Raw genomic sequence first — 21,732 nt, forward strand, 5'->3', positions numbered from 1 at the left:
TCAGTAATTGATAATTGACAATTTTCCAGTAATGGTAAGAACAGGGTGAGCTGGTTTAGTGGTATAGGAGGAGAGCTTTTAATGCCCATCAGCAACGGCTTATGAAATTCCAAAACCCTTTGGAGTAGCTAGAAGTAATGTAAAACCTTGAGCTAGAGCCTTGCGTCCAACGTGAAGAGGGAGTGTTGCACGACGTCCAAGTGCCACGACGTCCAATAATATTTTTCCAGTGCCACGACGTCCAAAACATAATTTTTGAGTTGTTGCACGACGTCCAAGTGCCACGACGTCCAAAAGTACAGTAGCTGCCAAAAATACAGTATTTCTACAAGCTTTGGACGTCGTGGCACTTGGACGTCGTGAAACAACTAAAAAAATATGTTTTGGACGTCGTGGCACTGAATAAATATTATTGGACGTCGTGGCACTTGGACGTCGTGCAATGCATCCCGTGAAGATAGTATACGAAAAAACAAATAGCACGACTATACCTCAAAGCGCTATACAGTACTGCAATTTGAACATGGAGTAAAATGGATTGGTATTTTACTTCTGCAATACCAAGTAAGGAACATTTACACAGACTAAAGTAGAACCACGTCGTAACGTTGGCAGCTCTCGCAAGAGCTTTGCCAAAGAGTCGGTTTGGTACCAGTGATGATTTACGAGTTACTTAATTAAATTGAGCGGTTAAATCTTTCCTACTATTAACGTAAAGGGTTTCACTCCCACTAAGAGGTGTTTGTGCGATGCTAATGAACAGTTTCCTGTGAGTTGTTTTTGGAGAACTTTGGAGAACTTTCGGCCACGAGTGGTGAAATTTGTTGCTGAAGTGATTGAGGTACGCGTTAATGTGAAATGGTAAATAGAAGATAGTGTACATTGTATAAAGAGAGGGCACGATGATTACAAATGAATAAGTAATCACTGGTGTTTGAAGAATAGAAATTACTGTTAAACAATAGAGGCGGTGGAGGGAAACACAATTTTATTCGTTCAATTATTTAGCTTATATTGTAAATGGTACTTCGTAGCCATTTTGTTATACGCTAATACATATGTACCCTTGTCCAGCCGTTTTTGTACTTTGTTTTAATTAGTGCATTAAATGCTAGTGTGTTTTTCTTTGATTTTTAGTAATGGTTTCAGGCAGATAATACCTTGTTCAGGTGCTATCTATTGTCAATCAATTATTTCATATCAAACATCTACACCAAGCTAGGTGGATAAAGACGTAAAAAAAGTTGAAGGTAAAAAAAAAAAACGCCAAAACTAATATAGCACTTGCTATTAGGCTTTTATAACCGTGTAGGCGATATCAATTTTTTTCATTAATGATTTTTGGTAATTTATCTTTTATTTTCCTCCCCCCTTATAGATCCTTATAATCGGGTATATATTTTCAAATAGTTTGTGGATAGACTGTTGAATGTTCCGGTACCCTATGTAATAGTTATAATTAACTGTTATTATAGTTTAAAAAGTGATTAATTTGTATTCTTCACATAGAGATCTTTATAACTGTTTAATATAACAAAAATGTTATAATTTTTACGATTTTTATCTTTAAAATTGATTTTGTACAGTCGTTTTTACCGTCTAAAAATTTGCCGTTTAAATACTGTAATATAATGTGAGGTTAAAACGGTACCATACATACTCGTAATTGTTCTAAAGTCTTAAATACAATTTAGTTATAATTTGTAATATCTTCGACCACCAAACAATATATATTTTGGTAGTCAGCCGATATTTTGAGGAACACTGAAAACACACTAGGGTCCATAGACACAGTGAATTCATGAGAAAGATAGAAGGGAATCTATGTTTTCTCTGCGACATTAACATTTACTTGGACAAATGTTGACATTAATAACAATCGCAAGTGGTAGGTGGTTGTATGTCTGACTGTCTCTTGTTGTTTATTGTTACTGCCATGTTTGATGTTTGCTTCCTCTTCTCCTGTTGTTTGCAGTCCTGTTTTGACACCAGGAAGTAATATTTTGCACCCGAATAAGAACACATTCTTTCCTTTTTGTTTCAAGTTTTGTTTGGCTTTTTCTTTTGATTAAATCGAGGTGAACTGCAGATTAATTTTCCTTTGAGAATTAGAATTATTTGAGTATTTTTAATTGGTTTAGGGTTAGGGAAATTATTTATTGACAGCTACACCTGTGAAAGGGGAAAATTGCTTTTAGTATGGATTCAAACTTACTTTTCATTAATTATTTATCCTTGGTAAATCAAAAACCAAGTTATTAACCTCACAACAATGCAACAGTGCATATCAGCTGATCGGCAATGAATTAAAAATAACTGGGTACCGGTACCAACATAAAAGCTTGTGTTGTCGTTAAAGTGTCTCTCAGTACATGTAATATTTGGGTTGGGTAAAAAAACAATATAACTTAAACAATAAAAATAGAACCCCCCAATTTTTCTAAACTATTTTGTAGAGCTAAAAACATTTAATTTTATACAATAAAGTGTTTTTTACAATTTTATCGGCTATCGAGAAAACTTAAAAAATTTTAATTTAAAATGTTTATGTTATTTTTAGGGAATAAGTATACTTTTGTAATTTACCTTGTTCATCGATTTATTTTGAATGAATTTGGCAAATTGATTTATTTCATCCTAGAATCTATCCACATTAACACCTGTTTACCTTCCCTGTAGCTGCAAACCTAAGTCGTAGTTAAAAACTAAACCCTAAAAACAAAAAATTTTGCAAACCGTTTTGTAGAGCTTAAAAAAAGAAATAATTTAGTATATTGAAGCGCTGTTGTATACCTATCAGTCACGGAGAAAATAGTGTGATTTAAAATTCCCATGTTATTCTTTTGGAGAAAATGAAAATTGCTGTAGTTTACTTGTTTATGGATATATATTGATAAAATTTGGCAAATTATATTTATTTCATCTTATACTATTGAGATATGGTCAAAAACACTTTTTACCTTCCCCGTAGCAGCAAACCTAAGCATTCGTTAAATCTAATGTTATCTAAATTGGGAATACATATGTCTTATTTATGGAAATATTTTAGTAAAAATGTAATCAGACAAGTTGAAATTCGTTTAGTCTGCAGGTTTGCTGCGGCGGGGGTATTAATTAAATGTAGTTGGGATATTTTTTCTCTAATTTTTTGTACGAACTACGAAGCACATAATTACTTCTAGAACCACATTCGCTGCCAGTAATGCAGTGTTAGCTGGTGGTGTTTATTGACCCAGCCACAGCTTGTTTGTTTGGTTGTTCATCTTGGTGTTTTGGCAGCACTGATCGTTTATTTCTTCTAGGCGAGCTCATAATCGTTGAATTTACCAACGGAATTTATCGCCTTGTTTTCATTGATGAAAGTTTATTTTGAATACTCATCTTAAAAGTTAACGATATTAAAATCTTGTCCTTATTATTAATGAGAATTAGTTGATAAACAATTGTTGTACGGTGTTAATAGTATTTAAATTAGTATGAGATGAAGAAAGATTCTTCAAGACTTGATAACAATATTCTCAATTATATTATATAATTTTGTTAAACCTTATGGTGTGAAAATAATTGGATAAATCACGCTGGGAATGTTTCCAACCTTTTACGATTCGTCCCTATACAAAAAAATATTAGAATTCAGAGGGTTGGTCGTGTTTTGCCTTTTAACTGGACCATTAGATACACAGAATCCCTTTAAATTATGATAGTACGGTTAGATTTTTTGTCTCGTAGGTTTATTTCAGCTATAAAATTGTTAGGCTTCAATTTTTTGTTACTTAAGCTGCTTTTAAATTAAGTTTTAATATTTCCTTGAGAGACGCAAAGAATAATATTTGGTTCAGCTTAAAACAGTTGGTTAAACATGCAAAGTTTTTTAATAAGAACAAAGTAAACGGGATGGACTTGTGGAGTGTTAAGAAAATATTGTGGGAAACAAGACTCTTTTTGTTGATATATAGTTCTCTATTTTAATATTTTAGTCTCTATGCTTAAGCAAACTTTGGTATTTTGTTACATTTTGTCAGTTTATTTGACGAAGAGCTATTTATAAATACAGCTTACTCAAAAGTAATTATCAGTTCTCAATTATAAAATATCTGATCATTTTAGAATCTCACAAAACACGAACTACTATATATGCGGTTTAAATTCTTTAACAAAACTGCTGTAAGCTATAATGGTGTGTGCACCAACTATTTTTAATTTTAATTTTTTTTAAGAGGTTGTCGGCTTCTTTTAACCTTGCATTTGCCCGTCAACATAGACTAAACGCACGTGCGTGGTACCAGGATCCGAACCCACGATATCGCTGCCTTGGGCCCGAAGTCCGCTACCGACTAGCCACCGACTCATTTTTATTTTTTTTAATAAAAACTAATATTTTTTAAAATCTAACTTGCTAAGAGTGAAGTTTTAAACTACTACTCTTAGCATTTGGTTAACCAAGGTTATTATGCGGGAAGCCATCGGTTGATTGATCTTAACTCCAAATCTTTGTCTCCTCGACTAGGAACCACATATTTTATTGGGGGTTTGAATCCCATATCGTTTTAGTGTGATGTACAACTTATGAAGAGTTAACCTAACTGTCTTTGTAGATTTTGGTGAAAGAAATCCTACTAATATTATAAATGAGAAAGTTTGAATGTATGTATGTATGTTTGTGACAAGTAAACGTGAAAAATAATGGTCGGATTGGGCTGAAATTTGGCATGATTATAGCTCACATTCCCGATTAACATATAGGCATATTCTTATCTCAAAAATCCTTTAGGGCTCCGCAACAGTGGCTCTGTGGTTCCACATGTTAACCTGTTGAGTATTCATATTTAAAGGGAATAATAGAATTTAGTCAGCTGTTTCAACTTAAAAAGTTGGTTAACTATGGTATGTAAAATCATTAAAAGTTATAATATTTACCAACAGGGTGCACAACTATTACTTTTTTGCATTTATGGAAACAACTAAGCAACAACAAAAAACTATGATATGCAATGAAAACCAAAGTAGGATTGTTTACAGTTACTTTTATGTTTTTAATTTCATGAATCATTAGTGATATTTTGCGAATCTTTAACAATTTATTTTTCTCTATTGTTTGGGTGAAGTGGAAGAATATTATGGCTATGGTAGATGTGTAATACTATAGTATACCGTAAATTTAAAGAAGCAAATTTTATTAAATCGTGTCCTCCCCCATTGCAAACGCAAAGCTTGAGTATAACTGCAGTAAGCATTTTATGACTATAATAATGGTACAATACCTCGTCAAGTAATCCAGGGGCCATCAACATGGAATTTAAAAGCATTTTATACTTAAATGCCAATCCCGTACGAAGGATGGGTACTCTGCTAGTCTAAAATAAACTGGATATAAGTGGTAAGTTTTGAGGAGAAAATTCGTTGTAAGCTACACCCAAAATCAGGTGATTTGCTTTCCTTCCTGTAATTTTGTAACCATGAAAATAATCGGGTTTACATCTACATGTACAATTTAACATTGGTTTTACACTAGGATGAAAACTATTACTTCAGTATCCATAGTCAATGACTGTATTATTCATGTTTGTTTTCAGGACAGTGGAGTAGGCACCCCAGTCACTCTGAGGGTGGACGAAAAGGGCTTCTATCTCTACTGGACTGACCAGAACAAGGTAAGAATTTTCGTAAAGCGTTCGCTCGGAAAAAATATGTAGTTAAGTCCCCAGAAATCGGTGTGATTGGATCTAGAGCGCTGAGTTGGCAGAAAGTTGGTAGTCCCGGTTATCGGACTTAAAGGTAAAAAAATTACGTTACAAAATAGAATTACATAAATTTAGCTTGTTGAAGAAAATACATGACATATGTCTAACATGGTTATTGCGCTAACACACGATTGTGCCTCAGTCAGGTAAATGTGCCCAGATGCACCTGATGTCCGCAAGTGGCGCTAGATCAGTAAGGTAAAGGCGCTGTAACTATTGAATATAACGAGATTTCTAGTTTGCCGCCAGTGCGGCTTGTGGGGTCAAAAATAACACTGGGCTAGGTAGGGTTCCTTGGAACTTACGTAAACATACTTTTGTCGGTTCACAGAGAAATATACACTGTATGGCTTACCTGGTGTCCAGTTTACATGACTACTGTTTAAGGCTTCTTTGACCAGCTTGCTCTAAGTGTTCAGAAACTCTTCAGTACAATTATTGCAGAAAACTTGGGAAAATATATATAAAAATTGAAAATTAAATTGAAAAAATTAAGGTCACTGCTTGCTTGACAAAACCAAATGCATTTAGCTATTGAAGTAGGTAATTTTCTATAGTCTCGTTTATAGTCTCATATTCTGGACATCTAACAATATTTTTCTTAAAGAAAATAATGAACAGGTTATTAATAAACAGTTAAGACCTTGTTTTAGTTTTCAATAGTATATCTTTGTGTCTGGTGTTGTTGGGTGTTGGTTAGCAAATTGGTTAGGCGTAGTTTATCGCTCAAAAACGGATATCAATGTTTTGTAAACGCTGTAATTTCTTTACTAGTTCCATGAAGCCCAATACAAAATTATTTAGTTTAATAGAGTAACCTCGTATCCTAGATCGCTGAGCTCTAAGATAATTTAAGATCGGGAATAAAAACTCATATACAACAAATAAGTAAAGTAATCAGATCTTTCAACGCATAAAATACGTAATGCATAACAGCCAAACAGTTTGACATACATTTAAATAGATTTTTGTTACAATTTAAAACAGATTTTGTTAGTTAATTTATTACCTATTCGTAAAAATACAGCCCTCTGGTATTAAGTCTAAATAATTAAGTTTAGAGCAGGCTTCACCAGGAAATACATATCTCCCTCGGTGTTTGCCAATGTAAAGGATATGTTCTGTGAGTGGTTTTAATTATTACTGTTACTTAAGTCCGCTTTCATCATGAAGAATGCTCCTTTCATAAAGCCGCCATTGCTTACACTTGCGTTAGGTCTCGTGTTGATTAATTCTTCCAAAATTAAACTTAACTTTAATTCAATGTATAAAAAAACTAATTACTGTAAACATATTTTGAGTAACCTACCATATTTTGTATGTAATATAAAAATAGTATTTGTTTCAGAAAGCCAGAACTTTTTATTTCCTTTCGTTAGTTTTAATTTTACTTTTATTCCATTATTGCTAAACATGCTTAGTTGAACAGGTTAAGTTTTCAGTTTTTAGCCTTTTTTTAATACTATAGGCTTAACAAAATTAATTTTGCTAGTAAATGTCGTGAGTTTTGTTTAGTTGAACTTTTAAATAGGAAAAAGGCAAAAAATTGCAGAATTGTAAAATATTTATCCAGCAAAATTGCTGTAAATCGTAAGTGTTAAGAGTATCCTCCTCCTTATTCTTAAGTAAAAAAAATGATAAATGTCACATATGATTAAAAAAAATATTTCAACAATACACCATATTTTCATTGCATACACGTGATAACAGATACATTTATTTGTGAACATATGAGGTGAAAATGTGATATGAGAACGGTAATAGCTGGGTGTGGCATCTTGTGTCAAAGTAGCAATTTCTTTTTATAAGCATCATCATCCATGGCTATTAATGTATCTGGATTGTGTATAGGGAATGCAATGTATTTTCATTGCCAATAAGGTAGAAAAACTATGTTCTGATGGTTTGGAACCTGTTCAAGTTTATATAGAGCTTAATGAACACTAAAAAGCCACATATGAAAAGGTGGCTAAAAAGTGTAACAAAAAAAAATAAAAAAATATTCATCATCGAAATATTCTTCCCATTTAATTGGGCCGAGTGAGCGAAGCTCTTATACTGCTTTTGTTTTACAAATACTCCTCCTGAACAAATGAAGCGATCAGCAAGAAATTTAACACAGTCATAGCAACCAACTATAGGAAGGTATAAATCTGAAGTGGTACCAATCGGACTACATGGCTTTTTAATATATGAATTTAAACTTTTAGAAATTAAAAATGGGCCTTTATACATTTATTGGTCACCATGACCATATTCGAAAGATAACAACAAAAAGTTAACAAAATAATCATAACATGTGTTTATCAACAAATCATCAACATCAGCACATTACAATTACAGAACAAAAGGGAAGAACAGTCGGATTAATACCGTTTAGCATAATTTATAACGAAATGAATACCCAATTAGGCTAATGCACCATTTGACTTTTGATACTCCAAATAGGCATTCCATTTATGTAAAACAAATGTAGGCCCTACCATTGACCTTGGATACTGTGAATAAATGTTCCTATGTGATCGAATATACCATTGACTTTGGAAACTGCAAGTAGACATTTCATTTATGAGAACCAGATAAGCCATTGACTTGGATAGGTACTGCACGTAGACATTTCATTTATGAGAGCCAGATGCAGCATTGACTTTAGATAGGTACTGCAAATAGACATCCCATTTACGTAAAACAGATTTAGCAATGAAGCATAGACTTTAGGAACTTTGGACTTAATAGGTTACTTCCGCTCAATTTTGTAAGCAGACAACTGCATTGCACACCTAGTATATTTATTAATTATTGAAATCAAACATGCTTTTTCATGTTTTTTTTTTGTAATAATGGAATTTCACGAAAGTTGTCTTAGAACTTAAATTATTAAATTTATGATTTTAGAGACTCAAATCCTAGTCTAGGGTTAAAAGTGTAAATAGTTGTAAAATTAAAAACTCTAAACATAGTATTCAATGGTTCAGAAATTAAATTTGAAATTCCCTAAAGGCTTAAAACTGTTTATATAAAAACATTGATACAAGTTCTACGTAATATTTATTTTCTGGTTTTAATGCTTATTTTAATACTGTATGATTCTCTTCTCATTTACTTCTAAATAATTTTAGACCGAGGTGGTACATGGCACCAAAAAAACAGTACAAGATCATTAAAATAACATGGTGGTATGCACCATCATCACCTCTATATCTTTCATTACTTTATTCTTCATTTATTCAATGAAAAAGTATTCCTTAACAAGTAAATTCGTTTGTACATCATTATTTTATGCAATTTTTAAAATATACAAATATGCCTTTAGTTTAAACAATGGTTTAAACTAAATGATTCTAATATTTGTCTCAATACTGTTAGCAATTTTAAAATACAATTTTAATATTTTATATCTGCTAAGTCAATTTAGACTATCTTAAATTTATCTTGAGACTTGAGGGTTTACTTTTATTTTTTATTTTAATTTTATTTTACTTTTTTATTTTAACATATTTATTATATAACTAGTTTTAACATGAAGATACTTTTTTTAAATCTTTTACCATTCAATGCAACGTAGTTACTTTGCCTCACTTAAATTCATTTGATACTTTTCCCAGCGCTTAAACAAATCTGATCAAATATTTTGACAACAGAGACAAATGAAAATGATCACTACAAACGTTTCATTTTAAAAGGTTGCATGTTCAAGTCCAGTTTGTCTTGATGTGTAACTCATTTATTATACAAAGATCAAGCCATGATTGTCAACATGTTTAATGTTCAAATCAGTAAATTACTGTAACATTGCGTGTAATGTTTGTGTAAATCGGCCATTTGAGTTAAGCTTACCTGTAATTAATCATTTGGACAAGCTTAGTTTTAGTTACGTATTTCCCTTCTATTGCAAATTCAAGCACTGAATAGTAATTTATTTTTGTTGATACAATTTCATCTAGATTTTAGCATAGTATGGGGGATGTGTCAGCTATTTAATATTGTATAATTTTAATTATTACCTTAAGTAGTACAAAATTATCACTTTTTTGTTAGTAAAAAAAATACTAATATATGTAAATTATATATTTAATAAGTTTAATTGTATCTAACCTTTTCCTAAAGTACAAATCGCCCAAATGGAAGTCTTTACTGAATTAAATGAAGGAAAGAACTCTTACAATGCTGGAAAGATTTATTCAGTACTCATACCTTTTTTCAAATTAAACAACTCAATGCAATATCTTAAAGTAATTCAGCCAGAGTCCTGCTGTATTTCATGGACAATGCTGAGGATGAAGTAGGCATTTTGTTATTGTATTTCATTTTATCGGTGTAAATGAAGTTTTAAATTGAAATCTTCTTCGTTTAGCCATGCTGAGAAACATGTTTCAGTGAAACTTATAACAACATTTATCCCAAATCGTGACACCAATATATTACAAGTAAATCAAACTCTTATCATAATAGTTGGTTTCTTACTGCAATAATAATAAAAGTATATTATTCTAGTTACAGACATTTGTTTATACATAGTACAACTTAAATTGTTATCAAACCAAAGTGTAAACAAATCAATGAGATTTTTTAGCTACACATCCATTTTAATAGAAAGATAAGTTTGTAAATAAAAATAATGTTTTAATATGCTATGTTGTTAAAATTTTTCAATAAGACATAAGATCAATTTATTTCCTGTAAAACTTACAATATACAAGTCATTGGAAAACGTCAGATTCTACATTATAAAATACATTATAAAATATACATTAAGATCTATGAATAAAAAGAATTCCTTCAACATCATATAATAAAAAGGAAATGCATACATGGCGGGTACATAACTGTAGGGTACCTAATAGTTAAAATAAACATAACTTATGTCTGAAGAGTGTATTTTATAATACTAATAAATAAGTAATTAAGTACACAAACACGATACGGAAACACAACATAGACACTTTATCAATCAATTTCCTAAATTTCTACACACAATCTGTTTTTGTGCATATAAATTCACCTCGTTTATACGAGAAATATTTTATGTGTTAACGATGCCCAGGCTCAGTTGATTTTATGTGACATAAAATACTCCACCTGTCAGGCATTCAGGCATTAAAGCGTTTTTTTGAAAGTCGCACAGCAATGGAATGGAAACGTGTGTGATACGCGATTCATCAGTGAATGGTTTTAATTATTACTCTTGCTTAAGCTCTTTCATTACTTCAAAACACTTCTTTCATCAAAGCCTTCCATTTCACCCTATCAATAGGAGTTCTCGGTTACGTGTTTGTAATAAAACCTGTAATTAAAAAACATTGTAATGTGCCAGGCTGGAACAACAGTTATTTTTTCACTTTGTTTAGTGTTGTCAATAACAAGTGCATTTTGAAATCGGGAACGTTTCTAAAATGGGTTAAAATCAGTTTTGTCTTATAGCTTCTATTGGTGAGTTCTCACCCAAATGCCAAATCTTTCTTTAGATAGGTTGGCTTGCAGATAAACGTGTGCTCTGTATCACCAGGTGAGGCATTATTACAGGCTAAAGGTTTTTGGCGATTTGATGGATTTGAACCTATTGATGTATTTGGGTATACAGGGGAAAAGTCTAATGCTCTAATCACTATTTCTGTTATCCTATTGATTTCCTATGACAAGTGCCAACTAAAAATTTAGTCCAAAATTAAAACCTTTCCCAGGATTGAAGTGTACAGTACATCGTTGTACTTCAAGTTGGGGATTCAAGTTCCTCTAATAGCCAATAGAGTATTTAGAGAGTATTTTTTTTTTTTTTTTTTTTTTTTTTTTTTTTTTTTTTTTTTTGGAATTGTAGCAAAAATAAAGTAACCCTAAACTAAAACTTAACGTCAAAATGTTATAATTCAGAAACTGGTATTTTGAATATAAATTTACAGTGTTTGTATAGCTAAATTAACAGTTCATAAATTTCAATCGACACTATAAGTTGACAATAAAAGCAATATTTAGCCTAAAAATGATGTTTCCACCACACTATGATGTTTTTAGTGGTTTTACATACGTTGATTGGTGGCTGAAAGTTACGTTTTGCTGGCCATACCAGCTGCCATCGTTATTTGGGGACCGAGCAGGTTTTTGCATCACTAGGGCCGCAAAATCAGCCGCCCGCTTACTTACTAAAAACATAAATGCATAGTAAATACACAATCAGTATCCATAGCATTGCAATAGAATTGTTTTATTGTCACCGTTGTCTAGCAACTATTTATTTTTATTATTGCTGATTCCTCAAATTATTTCTTCACATAATCTTAAAGTTGTAGTTGTGTTGACAATCAGCATTGACTATACACCTCTACAGGTGTAGAGGTGTATAGTCAATGCTACCAGTGTGCATTATTATAGTGGTAAATAGTGGTAAGAGGGTATAGTGTGGTGAAAAATAGTGTGCGTACCACGGACCGAAATGGTTTTGCAGCTCTCGATCGATTTTTGTTCTCGACTCCGTCTCGAACTTAAAAACCATTTCGAGCCGGCAAAACCTTATTTTCGGCCCTTGGTACGAAGTATACTATTACTAAGAAAATCTAAGATTTTCAATCCTCAATGGACTTAACCATATGAAGATAATATAGATTTGAAAATCCGCGATTCCAATTTAAATTTTATCATAATCCTTTTTAATTTTATTTTACGATTAATTATTTTTCCTTCACCCTCATTTAAATGCACCACATACAGACACTTAGATAGCCGATAATTTTAAAAGTTTAAAATCATTAATTGTATCTTACTTCAGTTTGTAAACATTATACATAGTACACAAGACGACAAAAATAAACCGATACAATTATTACTGATCAATACACGGTTTTCTCCCTTACCCAACCTAAAATTGTATGTATTAAAATTGACAAAATTAAAATGTCTAATCACAGACTAGGGACGTATACGTCTTATTCACCGGTACAGTATGTTATAATTAAAATGTGTGTAGTGAACAAAATGATCAATAATACAACAAACCTTTCATCAGTTACGCAGCCAGAAAAAACTTAAACCATGCACAGGTACCTCATGCGATTATTATTTTCATTTATGTATTTCAATGCTATATTTTTTGCAATAAAGTATTTTTTTATTTAATGTGGGGCGATAAAATAAGCGAAATGTGTAGAATGATGACCGACAGTTGAGCTAGAGTGGGGCATATGAGCACATAAGTGATCTTGATGTTCCTACAATAACAATAACGGTGGGTGTGGTCTCGCCATTTCTTTTAGTGGCTCTTTTCTCACCTGTCATAAATTCTATGAGGCTTGTGATGGGAATGTAGGTGAACTCCGAAATAAAAGTGCTAAATGTTTTATTAAAAATGTTTATTTATTTATTTTGCTATGACCATTGTTTTTTAACCGTTGTATTTGTTAGAATATGTTTGCAACTTGCAAGCTTATAATTTATGATTTTACTCGTGACTAGTAGGCATTGGAAATTAAGACGCCTAAGAGAGTATGTTATATCCATGCCTAAATGTTCCTTAAGACTGAAGAAGTCCACTTTTGATTTTAACACTGAACGTGAACACTCAGGAATTAAATATAATTTCTATTTGTCTGAACTGACTTTCAATTAAATCTCTTTAAATAACATTAGGTTCAACGAGTACCTAGGTTTACAAAGAAAGTTATAACTTTTTTTAGTAAAATATAAATAGCTAGTATAAAACAAATACATTTGCCAAGTTTGATCAAAATATATCCATAAACAAACAAACTACAACATATTATAATATTCTCCGTGGGAATTTTATATTTAAATTTTTTTTAATTATCTCCATTACAAATAGCCGTACAAAAACACTTTGATATACTATATTATTTGTTTTTAAGCTATTTAAATGTCAAGAGAGACATTGGGAAATTTTGTGTTTTGAGGGTCAAAAATGAGAAAAAAAAATTTACCCCATAAAACCTCCCGTAAAACCCCGTTCACATTGTCTGATCATGCTGGTTCGAGAATTCATTCAAGTTTATCCCGCCTTGCACCTTTAAATCAAATTTAATAAAAATCGGACAAAATTACTCAAGTTATCGCGTTTACGGATATATATATATTACGAAGTAAATCAAAATACCACAGTACCCTAAAAACATTTGATTTTACACATAAAATTTTGAACAAATGGTGTTTTTGGCCTCTGGGGACATCAAAATGAAAAATTAAATTGGTCCGGGCTTAGGTCTTTACCGTGCCACCCACTTAATAGCTACGGAAATTCGCTAAAACTATAAATAGCTAGAATCAGTTTTGGATGATGTCTACAATGCTCAGCATAATCACCAACATTTGATGAACACAATTTATAAAAAACTAGTTTTTTTCTTGAATTATGACGATAATTATAATGTAATTAGAAATAGGTGTGGATTACAAATTTACAGCTCACAATTGTAGAATGGCATGAAACGCATAGGCCACAGAGGGTACAGTGATGAGAGTAAATCATTTTATAATAAACTCTACGTAGTATCAATACAGTAGAAACTACTGAGAAATCTGAAAAAGTTACAACATTGCTCATTAATAAATTGCATAAACAAAGTTTCTAGTTTTAAATTAGGAAATTGTGTAGTTTTAACGTATTTTAATTTTCGTTTTCTGTAGTTTGAGTATATTCTGTTTCGCAGCTTTGTCTTTTTTTACATTGTGTGAAAATTAATTGACTATCGATTTCTTTACACATTACAATGGTAATCTTCTTTTAACATTCGGAGTAACAGTAATTTCTGCTGTAATTACTCTCCTGTTTGTTATTCTCAATTGAGCGTTCTAAATGCAAGTTGCAGGCCTGAAACCCTAATCAAATGGGACTGGTTGAATTGAAATACACGTATCAATTATTCAGAAAATGCATTTACCTTGTGAAGTAATACTAATGAAATGCTGTTTAAGTTATCTTTTCTTACTTATTTGCCTTTGTGCTTATTGGCTAACAGTTAGTATTTTCCCACTAAAACTTTGTAGTTTGTATTGAAAACTTTAAATGTTGTACTGCGGAAAGTCTATGACAATATAGTAGGACTATATTTTTCTTGTAACTCGATGTATACAGGGTGTCCCGGAACTCTCTACCAATATTTTAGGGCATTGCTCCTGGGTAAGAAACATACCTAAATATCATATTTAAATTGTCCGGAAGTCCTTAGTTACTCACACAGCCGCCATTTTGTTTTTTTAGTTATTAATTTTTTTCTATGGAATGGTTAAACATACGAAATGGAAACTTTGCACAAACATTTATGCCTACTAGACAAAGCTACAAAAAAATTATGAAGATTTTTCAAATTCATGAAACAAAATGGCGACCATTTAAAATTTTGTTTCTTAAATAACTCAAAAACCGTTGATTTTATAAAAATTTTAAATGGCCGCCATTTTTTTTTATGAATTTGAAAAATCTTCATAATTTGTTTGTAGCTTTGTCTAGTTGTCATAAAGGTTTGTGCAAAGTTTCCATTTCGTATGTTTAACCATTCTTTAGAAAAAATTAATAACTGAAAAAAAACAAAATGGTGGCTGTGTGAGTAACTAAGGACTTCCGGACAATTTAAATATGATATTTAGGTATGTTTCTTACCCAGGAGCAATGCCCTAAAATATTGTTGGAGGGGTTTTCGCAGTTTTGCCAGTATAACATAACCTTATCCAGTGAAGCCGTTACTCAATCAGTCAGGATTAGGTACTGTGCTCTATTGACTTTACGGAGGTGGGGTGTAATTTATCAAAATTTTCAGTTAAGCCCCAAAATCAATTATCGGAGCTCCATCCATGTGTTGAGTTATGGCAAGTTTTCATTTTAATACTTAACGGATAATGTAACAAGGGTTAGACCTAAAACTCCAGAATGAGCAATTAGAGTATTTACAAAATGAAAAAAATAAAAAAACAAGATGAAAATTTGTAAAAATTAAAATTTAACAGTCTAAAGGAAACTATATATTTTGAAAAAAATATTGTAGCCAAGGATTTTCTAAATAGGCCTACTACATACGAAAATCTTCATCTTATACATTTTTATTTTATACATAAGCATAAACAGAATTATTTTTAACAAATTATAACTAAATAAATTTTGAAATAAAAACCCAAATCTTTCCGCATGGTTATAAATGAAGCTGTTTAGTACGAATAAATGAATAAGATATAAAATACTTGAATTGGCTTAGGTAGTTATTTAAAGTTTTTTTTTTCGATTACCCTCTTAACACCAGGGATGATTTTGACTCAAACTTTTTAAATCAAAAGGTGTTGTATTCTTTGTTTTTTTATAGGTATGAACAATTTACGCTACGTTTATTTTTATGATTTTTACCTACGCAGTACATAACTGTATCTTTAAAACCGACTTGGCACTATTCTTGTATTAAAACATCAATACAAAAATTAAATTAATTTTTAAAGCACAACTCTTTATGTCAAGCCCTAATTTAAAGATGCCTAATATTTTCCATCTGGCTGTTGTAGTTAAGCAGTTTAGATTAAGGTTTTATATCTTGTAACGGTTTATTACACTTATTCTTTAGTTATTTTTAACGTAAAGGATTGCCACAAATGTTAGTTATGAGTTGTATTTCATCCCCCTAATGTCTCCTTTACCATCTCTGTCATTCTGCTGTGTGATCCTTGTTTAATTGGTCTGTAGCTAGACTGGAAGGATTGGCCACACTGTCTTAAGATAAATGACAATGCAATGGAATTTATTGCTTTTCAATGTTTGTTCTTGCTCCATTCTGCAACGTGTAAAATATACATCTTAGAGTGGAAAAAAATACGTTAAATTTATACATCATAGAGAATCACACGTGTCATAATCTTACTAAAATTATAAATGTGAAAGTAAGAATATCTGAGAGTTGTTTCATCCCATGAAAACTACTGGACCAATTTTGAATGACTACCAAGAGAGTTAGGCACGGTGCCACCTTTCATTAATTCAATTTAACTCAAACGATCACAAGATTTCTAGATACCTAACTTATCTCAAGGACACAACCAATTTATCTCCAGATTTGCCAACTAATTAGCTTAAAAATGTGTTGTTGTAATTTGTCAGGCACTATCACTAATGTCGTTCAAGCTGCAAGTTTAACAATGAACCGGTGAGCCCATGAGAATCGTATATCACTAATGTTCAAGCTGCAAGTTTAACAATGAACCTGTGAGCCCATGAAAAGCTCATATCACTAATGTTCAGGCTACAATTTTAACAACCAACCTGTGAGCCCGAGAAAAGCTTATATCACTAATGTTCATGCTGCAAATTTTACCATCAACCTGTGAGCCCATGAAAAGCTTATATCACTAATGTTCATGCTGCAAATTTTACCATCAACCTGTGAGCCCATGAGAAGCTTCTATCACTATTGTTAAAGCTACAAGTTTAACAACCAACCTGTGAGTTCATGATAAGCTTATATCACTAATGTTCAAGCTGCAAATTTTACCATCAACCTGTGAGCCCATGAGAAGCTTCTATCGCTAATGTTCAAGCTGCAAGTTTAACAATTAACCTGAGAGCCCATGAGAAGCTTCTATCGCTAATGTTCAAGCTGCAAGTTTAACAATTAACCTGAGAGCCCATGAGAAGCTTATATCACTATTGTTCAAGCTGCTATTTTTTCCACCAACCTGTGAGCCCGTGAGCAGCTTCTATCACTATTGTTCAAGCTACTATTTTTCCACCAACCTGTGAGCCCGTGAGCAGCTTCTATCGCTAATGTTCAAGCGGCAAGTTGTTGAGTTGTTTTAAAGCATTCCAACTCCGTTGGATCCATTAACAATTTAGCAGTTCTGTTCAACTCTCTTCATTGTGGAATGTTTCCAATCCCACAAACTTGTCTTGTGTTGCGATTCCAAATACAACTTTGATGAGGTGCGCTTTGTGATTCGGATGTTTCTTTGTGAATTGCAATTTAATACATTCTTTAAAGCTGTTTAGACCAAGGAGGTTGTACAATTATGACATGTATACAGGGTGTCCCGGAACTCTCTACCAATATTTTAGGGCATTGATCCTGGGTAAGAAACGTACCTAAATATCATATTTAAATTGTCCGGAAGTCGTTAGTTACTCACACAGCCACCATTTTGTTTTTTTCAGTTATTAATTTTTTTCTAAAGAATGGTTAAACATACGAAATGGAAACTTTGCACAAATATTTATGACAACTAGACAAAGCTACAAAAAAATTATGACGATTTTTCAAGTTCATAAAGCAAAATGGCGGCCATTTAAAATTTTCTTTCTCAAATAACTCAAAAACCATTGATTTTACCAAAAATTTAAATGGCCACCATTTTGTTTTATGAATTTGAATAATCGTGAAAATTTTTTGGTAGCTTTGTCTAGTTGTCATTAATGTTTATGCAAAGTTTCCATCTCGTATAACTAACCATTCTTTAGAAAAAAATTAATAACTGAAAAAAAACAAAATGGCGGATGTGTGAGTAACTATGGACTTCCGGACAGTTTAAATATGATATTTAGGTACGTTTCTTACGTTTCTTATATTTTATGCCCTAAAATATTGGTAGAGAGTTCCGGGACACCCTGTATAAAAATGATCTATATATTTAATTTTGTTTATACATTTTCCTAAAATCTGTGTAACATCTGTGAATGAATTTTCGAGTGTGTTACACAATTGTGAACAACAAACCAAAAATATGGTATGACAGTATGTTTTCTCTGTCATTCGAAATTGAAATTCCAATCAAAAATCATTTGTTTGAAATAAAAATAAAAATAATCGTATAAATTGTAGTAGGTAAAACACCTTTTTTTAATTTAAAGTTTCTGTATGCAAGTAATTGTTTATTATTCATATAAAATTATTAGGGGATGAGTTTGAACACAAAAGAAAATGTATTGCCATTAGAAAATTCTTTCCTCTAGCAATTTGAAATTCAGAGTGATTTAAAAAAAGTTATATTTGTCTAATATTAAATCCTGAAAATATATTATTATAAAAAAATATATAACATCCCTAAATTTTAATGGTTTACCAATATTTTGCTTATATAACTTGAAAACCAGAACGCGCAAAGTTTTCATTATACTCCATGAACTTATTAAAACAAGAAAACTAATTTGCACGTTTTCATATTCTTTACTTGGCTTACTCTAACCATGGTTTCACTCTAGCTAGGTTTCACGTTTTCTTAGCGTAATCTAATATTTTCCACATCTAGTGAGTTTGTCAAGTCTCAAGACTCTCTCAGTATATTTATCTTTATCCCTTAAACCAGGTAGTCATCATAAAGGATCTTATATTAAAACGAATACCGACTTGAGCTTATTAAATGTATGTTCAAGAATCATTTAGAAACCTAGTATAGAACTGACAATTGAAATTTTAAAGTTACCATCGAATTTGACCGTATGCTTTGTTTAAAATTTTCCAGTAATTTTTTATTATTGGTTTTACGGGCTTAAGTGTTATTTTTTGTTTCCTATGGCATAGGCACAGTTATATTGGGCGGTTACAAAAACAAGTTTTAAAAATTTTTGACAAAATCTATTAAAATATGTTTTTATATAAAAAAGTGATACTTTTTAAATTGAGTGTCTTGAATGTATATTTTTCATATATTTGCCGTGCATCCTGCATGAAAAAAATAAAATTCCACTAAAATTATATACCCACTATAACCATAAAACTAAATATAAAATATTTGCTTTACAGCATAAATGTGTGTTGTTAAACGTAAATTATAAAATTTAAAATTTTAAGGATATTATTGGTAAAGCACGTGTATGGTGTATATTCCTTTTGTTGACTGAATTTAATTTACGTTTTCTCTTGTAGTAGATGCCAGAATTATTCATGTATGCCCTGTCATAACATGAACTGTCCTATTAACAACTGGTTCCAGTATTATAGGTTTTTTTGTAATATTACTAAATTTATTCAGACCAATGACAAAGTCAATGTTTAAGCAATTTTTTTTATTTAGATGAGTTTATGTAAAATATAGCTTGTCTCAACTATACAGACGTTTACTCGTTAAATAATGTCAAACTAATGTAAAAAGACTGCAGTCTTAACATTTTTTTTAAAGATAAAATGGAAAGAATGCCATTTTTATTTTTAAACCAACTATAGTTGTATCCCAGTCGTAATCCAGCTATAGAGGTGCAGAATAGGTTGGGAAAGGCAGTATTCCCTAAAGCTTTTATCGAAGTAGCAACCATCAAATGGTGTGTATATCCTTCAGTAATTGCATCTTCCTCCTCAACAATTGCTTACCTTTGTTTTACCAAACATGAACTTTGATTGTGGACTATATTATTGTACCTCCAAACGTTTTACATACAATGATTCTTGGCAAATTTAAAGTTTTCAAGTGGCAAAGCGATTTAGAGCTAATGTATAATTGTAATGGGTCAAATTTGGCTTGGGTGTTTAAGTATAATGATAAGTCTTAAATAATGTAATATAATAGTATTTTATTATTTTATTTTACGAAATGAATTATGTAGGCTACTATTTCATTATATTTCCTTACCTCATGATACTCTTGATACTCATGATACTCTTTATTTACGTCGTTTAACATAATAATCATAGATGGTATCCAGATCATCAAGACGATGTCGGCAGCTTGTCGTGACACTGTGTGTGTGTGTGTGTGTGTGTGTGTACTGGCGAACCATTTGTCACACATTTTATTGATTTACACTCTCCCTTTTTGCCAGGCTATATTTCACAATTATGACCTCAGTAGCACGGTCGCGGTTGTAAACATACTCTAGGAGTATATTTTTAACTATGGTGAACTGTGAATTTTCAACACTATTATTAATGCTGCTCAAATGATTAAGCAACACAGTACTTAGAAATTTGTAAAGTTTTGCAGATAGATAAATGCAATTAAAATTTTTTTGAAAATTTAATACAACATATCACATACTTTTTAATATTTTAATTAACAATTGTCACTATAATAACAAATGTTAATATGTTTAATCAAATCCTATGACTTCTTTTTTTGTTCACACTTGCTCACTCGGAATGAACTGATAAAAAAAATTTGGCCCACCAGTCGGCTCGTTGGTCGGCCTAGATGAACAATTTATCATTTATAACCACAGCAATACTACTCCCACAATCATTTTTACTAGTGTACCTGTTGCTCGAATTCGAGCAATTGCGAAGCATGCAACTCAAAGATTACGGAAATACTCACGATCTACACAACAGTTCGATAAAATCAAAATCTTTTGTAAATATCTTATTTTTTTCAAAAAGCTGATCTTGTTTTTTTAGTGTAAAAAAAACAATATTTATATTTATTTTACTTGGTTGTGTTCTATGACTTTTTCTATGTTTCCATTGTTTGCAAATCGGTTATTTCAATGATTGCTCAAAAAATGTAGCACAGTGTTAATTCAGTTTTGTTTTTAGCCTATATCAAATTAGTTAGGATTTATCGCTATTTTCCATTGTAATAATTACACCAACCCAAGTTTCGTCTACAGATGCAATATGCCAAAGAATATCACCTACGCACAATCTCCAAGAAGTGGTAAAAAAAGGCAGAAACCAACCCATACAATAGATACCTATAAGTTAACTCCATAAGAAATAATTTTAAAAGTTACTGTGATATTAGGATTTTCCACTCATTTGGTAATAGAACATTATATTGCAAAACATGACACGATGCAGAAGAAAATCAATTTTAAAATCAGAAAAATCCATTGCAAATACTGTACTTCATTTTGACAAATTCAATAAATCATAATTTAAATATTAACAGCTGTTGCATTAAAAAGTAGTGTAGAATTATGCATATGGTCGTAATGTAAACAAATCTGAAGAGGCAACTTTAAAGGCTTCTGAGGCAGAGCCCCAAGGGAGTTTACCTCTTTCCTCTTTTGATGGCTCATCTACAGACCAAGACCGAAGACCTTTCTTTAGAGACCCCTACCAAGTTTCTACGCCCACCCGTTCTCTAAAATTAG

General features: G+C 31.5%; 1 protein-coding gene across 1 annotated transcript in view; it reads left to right on the plus strand.

The window, feature by feature from the left end:
• LOC128986127 (1-phosphatidylinositol 4,5-bisphosphate phosphodiesterase classes I and II) overlaps positions 1-21,732 on the plus strand; it is a 137,404-nt gene that overhangs the window by 49,558 nt on the left and 66,114 nt on the right. The window contains exon 2 of the mRNA XM_054406281.1: positions 5,574-5,651. Coding sequence (XP_054262256.1) covers positions 5,574-5,651 — 78 coding nt within the window. The remainder of the gene's footprint in view (positions 1-5,573; positions 5,652-21,732) is intronic.

Source organism: Macrosteles quadrilineatus, unplaced genomic scaffold, assembly GCF_028750875.1.
Source record: "Macrosteles quadrilineatus isolate MER2022 unplaced genomic scaffold, UCM_ALF_1.0 Scaffold_2__2_contigs__length_208266976, whole genome shotgun sequence".
Lineage (NCBI taxonomy): Eukaryota > Metazoa > Arthropoda > Insecta > Hemiptera > Cicadellidae > Macrosteles > Macrosteles quadrilineatus.